Below are 8420 nucleotides of genomic sequence, written 5' to 3'. Positions count from 1 at the left end.
TCAAAATTTTATGAGTGTTAAGTAGACTATAACTCTCATAGAGCATTTTTATTTTTACTCAGAACTTTTAAGTATCTTCTATGTTAATCCCTATAAATCTAGTTTCTGTTTTAGCTGCCATATAATTTATAGCATATATCACATCTTATGATATCATATCTTACACATGCTCTATTTACAGACCATGTTGTTTTTCTTTTGCTATATAAATGTTACCATAAATGTAGCAGTTTAAAGTAACACAAATTTATTAGCTCCTAGCCCTATAGGTCAGATACCTCTCATCAATCAACTGTAATTTTTTGTTGTTGTTGTTTCTTTTACATAAGCCAATATCAGGATGTCAGTTGGACTTTGCACTCTTATTTGAGGCTATAAGGTAGAATCTGCTTCCTAATTAATACAGTTCATGTCGTTTTAATGCACATGCCTCTTATCCTTGCTAGCTGAAGGCAGTTCACTTGCCTGGTTGCATGTCACTCTCCATCTGCAGACCAGCAACAGTGTCAAATCTGTGGCTTCCTCATCTGCTGCCAATAGAGAAAATTCTTCCTTTTCTTTTTTTTAAGGACTCACCTGATAAACTAATGTCAGCTCACCAAAGGCTTAATTGTAAGTCTTAAACGTCCCTTCATAGCAGTTCCTAGATTGAATGCTTGAATAATCAGGACAGAAATCATGAGAGGGCCATCTTTAGAATTCTGTCACGTGGACATTTAGGTTATTTAAATTTTTTCACAGTTGTGAAAAAAAAAAGATGTTTATATGTACATGCAGGAGTTGTACATATTTAGAATTGTAATTGTGAGGTCATAGTTACACAGTTGTACATTTTCAAGTAGCATTGATACTGTCATACTTCTCCAAAGTAGCTGTATCAATTTACACTCCCAGTAACTGTTCAGTAGTTCTTAAAAATGGAAAAGCCCCTTACCATACAAAAGTTAACTCTGGGAATTCCCTATGGTCCAGTGGTTAAGACTCTGCTTTCACTTCCAAGGGCACAGATTCAATCATTGGTTGGGGAACTAAGATCCTGAAAGGCACATGCTGCTACTGAAAAAAAAAATATCAAAAGACCTAAACATGAGACCTAGAACTATAAAGATTCTTAGAAAATAACATGGGAGGAAAGCTTCATGACATCAGGTTTGGCAGGGGCTTCCTGGATATGACCCCAAAAGCAGAGGCAACAAAAGTAAAAAAAAGACAGTTTGGACTGTATCAAAATTAAAAGCTTGTATGCCTCAAAGGAACATGATCAGTGGAATGAAAAGGCAACTCCTATGGATTGAAAATATTTGCAAATCATGTATCTGATAAGGTTCATAGCCAGAATATGTGAAGAATATATGTTGTTCTTGTGTGTGCTCAGTTGCTCAGTCATGTCCAACTCTTTGCAACCTCATGGACTGTATCCCACCAGGCTCCTCTGTCCATGGGATTTTCCAGGTAAGAGTACTGGAACAGGTTGCCATTTCCTTTTCCAGGGGGATCTTCCCAAACCAGGGATCAAACCTGTATCTATAGCATCTCTTCCATTGGCAGGCACCTAGGAAGCCTGTTGCTAATAGCTCAACAACAACAACAAAAAATCCAATTTAAAAATGGATAAAGAACTTGAAATAGACATTTCACCAAAGATGATATAGAAATGGCTAAAAAGCACATGAAAAGATTCCCAAATCACTAATCATTAGGGAAATGCAAGTTAAAACCACAATGAGATACCGCTTTACACTTACTAAGATGGCGGTCACCAAAAATAAACAACTCAGAAGATCAAGTGTTAGCATGTGGAGAAATTAGGAAACCTTTCCACACCATTGGTGGGAATGAATAAAAAACAGTGCAGCAGCTGTCGGAAACTAGTGTTTGCTCAAAAAGTTTAAAGTGGAATTACCATATGATCCAGCGGTTTCACTTCTGAGGATGTACCCCAAAAAGTTGCAGGATCCCAAATGTGTACATTCACTAACTTTTATGTAGGAATCTAGTTCACCTCATCATCTCATCTCCAGCACTCATAATCTTTCTTTTTTAAAAACTATTTTTTAATGGGGTATAGCTGGTTAACAACATGGTGAGTTTCAGGTGAACGGCGAAGAGGCTCAGCCATACTTACACATGTATCCATTCTCCCCCAAACTCCCCTCCTGTCCACGCTGCCACCTAACCTTGAGCAGAGTTCCATGTAGCACTCATAATCTTTGAGTTCTTTGCTAATTTGATATCTCATTCTAATTTACTTTTCTTTGATTTCTACTTTGTTGCTAGTCATATATGATTCCGCCTTTGTGAACTGTTGATTCAGATTCTTTTATACAATTTTTAAAGATTACTTTCCATTTAGTTACGACACGTTTATATGTGTGTGTGCTATATACATGCTCAGTTACTCAGTTGTGTCCAACTCTTTGTGACCGAAGAACGGTAGCCCACCAGGTTCCTCTGTCCATGGGGATTCTCCAGGCAAGAATACTGGAGTGGGTGGCCCCACCCTCCTCCAGGGGATCTTCCCAACCCAGGGATCAAACCCAGGTCTCCCACATTGCAGGCAGATTCTTTACTGTCTGAGCCACCAGGGAAGCCCAGGTATTACAAAGTATTGATTGTATTTCCATGTTGTACAGTATATCCTATGCCTTGTACCCCCATTCCCCTACCCCTATATCCACCCCCATAACCACTATTTTGTTCTCTGTATTTGTGAGTCTGCTTTTTTGTTATGTTCACTAGTTTGTTTATTTCACATATTAGTGATACCTTGCAGTATTTATCTTTCTCTGACTTACTTCAGTTAGCATAATGCCCTCCGAATCTATCCATGTTGCTTCAAATGGGGAGATTCTTTTTTGTGGCTGAGTAGTATTTCAGTGGTTTTCTGAGACAGTTATATACTGTTTTCCCCAGTGGCTGTACAAATTTACATTCTCACCAGCAGTGTACAGGTGTTCCTTTACTCCACATCCTCACTGTTTGTTATGTGTATTTTTGATGATGGCCCTTCTGACAGGTGTAAGGTGATATCTCATTGTGGTTTGGCATTTCCCTGATGATTAGTGATGTTGAGCATCTTTTCATGTGCCTGTTGGCCATCTGCATTTCTTTGGAAAAATGTCTGTTCAGGTCTTTTTAAATTGGATTGGTTTTTTTTTTTTGCTAGTGGGTTATATGAGCTGTTTATGTATGTTGGATATTAAATTCTTTGTCATATCATTTGCAAGTATTTTCTCCTATTCAGCAAGTTGTTTCTTCATTTTGTCTATGGTTTCCTTTGCTCTGCAAAAGCTTTTACATTTAATTAGGCCCCATTTGTTCATTTTTGCTTTTGTTTACTCGATGAAATTTAATTCTTTGTCCTTGATCAGCTGGAATATTACAAATTTTATCAATTTATGTGTTTGTTTTAAACACATTTAAAAAGAACCTTTCTAGTTTTTGCAATTTGATTTTTTTTTATGTTTCTCTTTTTGGTATTATTAAATAATCCCAGATCCTTCCTTTCCCTACCTTAAAAATTATTATATATACTAGACTGTGTATGGACTTTATCTTATTCTCATTGACCTGCTGTTACCACACTGTTTTGAATAATGTAGCATTGTATTACTGTCAGGACAATATATTTTTTCATTAAATGTAATTTTTATTTTATTTTGGAGTATAGTTGATAAATATACTTTGATATCTGATAACAGTAGATCCTCATTCTTCATTTTCTCAAAATGTATTTGCCAATTTTTCAGCTTTTGTTAGTAATGACTACCAGTGTGGTTCCTGTAACACAACTATAAATGGTTTACATTGTTACCTTATTACCCTATTGTGTTAGTTCGTCTATTTGAATAGTAGTATCCTTTCGTAACTGCTGGAAATGCAGTGCATTTCCTGTGCCATCATTGTGATGCTTTGTGATTAATACAGTAATATTCCCAAAAGGTACTGAAAATTATTACTATGTAGTATTTTTAGAAAGAGAACATTTTAAATGGCCTAAAATTCAGCATTAAGACCAAGAAGTTAATTTAGAGTTATTTATAAGTGCCAGAATTCTGTGTAGATCTGGCTATAAAATGTCACCACTCTGACAAACCAGCTATAAAGGAAAGTTGCTAGCTATGACTTTGAATATACTTCTGCCAAATTCCTACCATAATTTTATTGCAGTTAAGGAAATTATTTTTAAGCTTTATATGGGAAATAAAAAACAACTAAAACAAGATAAATGTATTCCAAAAATTAACACTGAGTCATTCCTTTTGTTGCTTGAGCCAAAGATCCCTATAGTCAACAATCTGTATAGTCAATCTAAATAAATATTTTTTCCTCAAAAATCACTATTTCTTTTAAGATTTTGGGAAATGCTGAAAATTTCATATATCATAGTAATATAATTTATAAATTAAATGCATCAACACAGAATACTAATAAATTTCTTGTAGAAAACACTTAATTAAGTTGCCTCCCAAATTTTAGAAATACCTAGAAAACATACAACTTCTGAAAATGTAGCAATATTTACAAGGCCCTTCTCAATATAAACATCTCTCAGTTCTAACTTCATCTGATTTGTCTTCAGTACATGATATTTGATGGCAAAGAACAGGACCTTTTAAGAGTTCTTGCATACTTTTGATCTGTTTGAAAGTGCTGAATTGAACAAATGCAGCCCACAGAATTAAAAATTTGAACACTTGGATGCACAGGATCACATGAAACAGGGGATTCTAAAATTTTCTGCCAGGGGTTTTTTAATGTAAAACTGTCTTTCATAGAATTTCTCTCTTTAATCTCTTTTGAAGTGGTGTCTTTGTCTTCCAAAGCCCGAGCAAGCATGTAACTCACTTTCCTTTGATGAGCCAAAGCTTCTTCTTTATCATTCAACTGCATGCAGAGAAATTAAAAATGTACCAGTTAGTAAATCAGAATACAGAACTGTAGTCAGGAGTATTTCATGAAAATATTTAGTCTTCAGTTTGTCCACTCAGTCAATATGAATAAATTAATTTCGGTGTCCACTAATTCCTCAGCATTATGCTACATGTTATTGAAGATTTTTTTTTTTAAGGAAGAATAGCAAACAGCATTCCTTCTGCTGAAAAAAATGTTTAAGTCGTTTGGAGAGAAATATATATTTACATGGGGTGTGTGTATATATGTATATATAATGCTAACATGTACTTAACCTCTGAAAGAATGAAGTTATTTATAAAATTGTGTTATATATTTATATGTAATAAATAACTTTAATAATACTCTTCTATAGATAAGTATGTTCATATAAAATGAGTTTCTTAGTTTAGTCATCTATTAAATTGAGGACAACAGGACTGATTACAGTGTTGTGGTAATGATTACAGGATATAATGCATGAGGATGTGCTTTGAACACTTAAAAAAATCCTGAATATATAAAAGTCTTGTCATGAACTGTACATAAGTGCTGATGATGGAGATGCCTGGACTTAATTACAGAGAGCCTCCTCTTTTTCAGAGGTGGAACTTTATTAAAGTTGCACAGGAAGAACCTGGAAGGGAGAATTGGAAAGCATGTGTGGGGTGTTCAAGAAGATAAAAATTCCAGAAAATGGTACCTTAACTGGGAAAAGAGCATAAAAGTCAAGTATACTGCAATAAAGAGTTGAATTAATAGGAAGCAAAAAGATTAACTCATCCACAACCTCTAACAACAAAGAAAGCAAAGATACTAACCAAGTCTATTAGCATCTGAAAGATTTCCTGAGGATCGTCCTGGTCATTGGTACTCTTAGAACTGTTTTCTGAACGGAGCATACCCAACAATTTCTGCCCTAAGGTCTTCTTACTCCCTTGGGATAGTGACCCTAAAATAGAACATGAAAATCCAGTTGAGACATAAAAAGACACACACTGACATGCTTCCAGGAAAAGAGGTAAGTGTGAACCAAGGTTAATTCATTCCTAAATCAGTCAGGACCTTGTCCTCTGCAGGGACCCTCCAGCATGAGTGAGGCAGGCAGCACAGCGCAGTGGGAAAAATGGACTTCAGAGCCAGCAGCAAACGCAGGTGAGAGGCCACAGTTTGAGAACCCAGAGCAGCGCCCTGCACTCTCGTTGCTCAGCCCATGGGAGAATGCAGCCCTTGCTACCCAACTCAAGTCCTCCAGAGGAACCAGCGATCCACATTTGTATGTGAAATCTTCTGATGTAAAGGTCAGCCACCTACCCACATTGAGAACACTCCCAGCAAAACATACCTGCAGACAGGTGGCCTCTGAACCATGCAAACTCTGCTTTAGAGCCAGAAGAAAACCTGGACTTGAATCCTCATTTAGCCACTTCAGAAGGGTATCACTTTAGAATAAAGTTCTCTAAGCTACACGTCCTCAGCTCTAGAATGAGAATAATAGTCCCTATGCTCTAATGCTGGGGTGCTGTGGCATTTAAATAATAGAGCATGGGCTGGGAGAGGGGAGTGGTATTGAAAGAGTACAGGGTTTCTGTTTGGGAAGATGAAAAAGTTCTGGAGATGGATGATGGTGATGATTATACAACAATGTGAATGGACTTAATGAGACTTTAAAATGGTTAAAATGCTAAGATTTATGTATAATTATCACAATTAAATCACACAGTTGTTAAAGCACCTAGCCCGGGTACTGACATAATGCTTAAAAGTCCACATTTCTGTAGTATTTATACGGATATTCATCCATCGAAAGGATGCAGTTTGTAGCAGAAAATATGAAGTCATAGATTTATATACCAAGAAAGTTTCAGATGAACTCCAAAGGGACAATTCCCTTTCCACTCATTACTGATAAACCACACTGACTGGGCCTCACACCTGACCTTTGCCAGTGGCAATTATGGCAAAGAGGAAAAGCCAGACAAGTTGACTGGCTCATCAATCCTGAGAGTAAATGAATGTCTCTATTTTTAATCTAAAAAAAAGAAATGTTTATAAGCTATCATTTTGCAGCAAATTATTGAAGTATATTAATAAGGTGAATCAAAGTCTTGTCACTAAGAAGGGCTTCCCCGGTGGCTCAGCAGTAAAGAATCCGCCTGCAGTGCAGGAGCCGAAGGAGGCGTGGCTTCAGGCCTTGGGTGGGGAAGATTCCCCTGGAGAAGGGCATGGCAGCTCACTCCAGTATTCTTGCCTGGCGAATCCCAGGGACAGAGCCTGGTGGGCTACAGTCCACAGGGCCACAAAGAATCAGACACAACTGAAGCAACTTGGCACACACACTTGTCTCTAAGAAACTCAGAGCTAGTAAAGCTTTTATGGACTTGTAAAGACTTTTCAGAGACGAACCAATTATTTTAAATTCTGCTTCCAGTTTCAGTACCTTATGGAAAGCAAAGATTGTACCTCTCAAACCATGTTTTCAATGGAAATTTCCTGAATTCTGTAAATAGGCAAGGCAGGAATTCTGGAATATAAAACGAATACAAGTGCTGAAATGAATATGAATCTCTGTTTCTCCCTCCCTACACTTCTCTCTGCGTGTGTGTTCATCTCTGTCCAACTCTTCGTCCCCATGGACCATAGTGGCATTTTTCCAGGCAAGAATGCTGGAGTGGGTAGCCATTTCCTCCTCCAAGGGATCTTCCCCACCCAGGGGTTGAACTTGCATCTCTTGCGTCTCCTGCATTGGCAGATGGATTCTTTACCACCAAGCCACCTGGGTAGCCTATGCCCGTGGAGGACTTAGCCATTATACTTGCTCATCAGCCTCTGTAAATCTCAGAAGAAACACCTTTAAAAGTCAGTTTCAGGATAAAGTGGAATGCCTGTTGAAGAATGAGAGTTGAGGACTATCATTTTCCCCCTTTTGCCCTGACTTCCACCTGACTCTAAATACATAGCTTTTATAATCTGCTTTCACCCACTTTGACAGTTCTTGTTTACCACTTCAATTTTTATAATCCCTTAAGTTATTTCTTACCACTTCAGCAAAGAGATGGGTAAAGTTTAGTTAATGAAGCTAAACTTCACAACACTTGACCCATATACTAATACTAGTATGCACTGTTTGAAAAGAAATATTTAAAATAAGTTTCATTTGTTAATACTATAAGATTCTTACTGGTCCTAAATTCATCTGAAAATGAGAGATACTGGAATTAGGATTATGAATTTTGACCAAAAAGATTTAGAAATAGGGTCATTTCAGAATTTTAATAAAAATTTACACTTCTTAATAAACTTCACTTTAATCACGACTGATAAATGGTTTCAAATTGGAATTTTAAATTTAAACAAAATGAGTTCTGAATAATAATTATAAATAAAAATTGAGGTTGACAAACTAATTTCTAAAAAGTAATACCTATTTGTTTATACTGGACAGTCTACATACTTCAATGACAATCTGATTCTCTCATGGCATTTCTGTATATTTTGTTTACACTAATACCATAATGACTCAAAAA

General features: G+C 36.6%; 1 protein-coding gene across 5 annotated transcripts in view; it reads right to left on the bottom strand.

Annotated features, from left to right (window-relative positions):
* The window catches only part of CCDC125 (coiled-coil domain containing 125), a 36861-nt gene that overhangs the window by 3167 nt on the left and 25274 nt on the right, over positions 1-8420 (bottom strand). For 2 of the 5 annotated variants that reach the window (XM_005694603.3, XM_013972750.2), the window contains exons 11-12: positions 5715-5845; positions 4143-4887 (exon numbers count right to left, since the gene is read on the bottom strand). In XM_005694603.3, coding sequence (XP_005694660.2) covers positions 4579-4887; positions 5715-5845 — 440 coding nt within the window. In that variant the 3' untranslated portion in view covers positions 4143-4578. Of the gene's footprint in view, positions 1-51; positions 1057-4142; positions 4888-5714; positions 5846-8420 lie in introns of those variants that run through there. The other 3 variants (XR_001919789.1, XM_018065565.1, XM_018065564.1) reach the window with 3 other exon arrangements.

The sequence above is a fragment of the Capra hircus genome, chromosome 20, assembly GCF_001704415.2.
Source record: "Capra hircus breed San Clemente chromosome 20, ASM170441v1, whole genome shotgun sequence".
Taxonomy (NCBI): domain Eukaryota; kingdom Metazoa; phylum Chordata; class Mammalia; order Artiodactyla; family Bovidae; genus Capra; species Capra hircus.
This window is presented reverse-complemented; position numbering and strand designations above follow the sequence as displayed.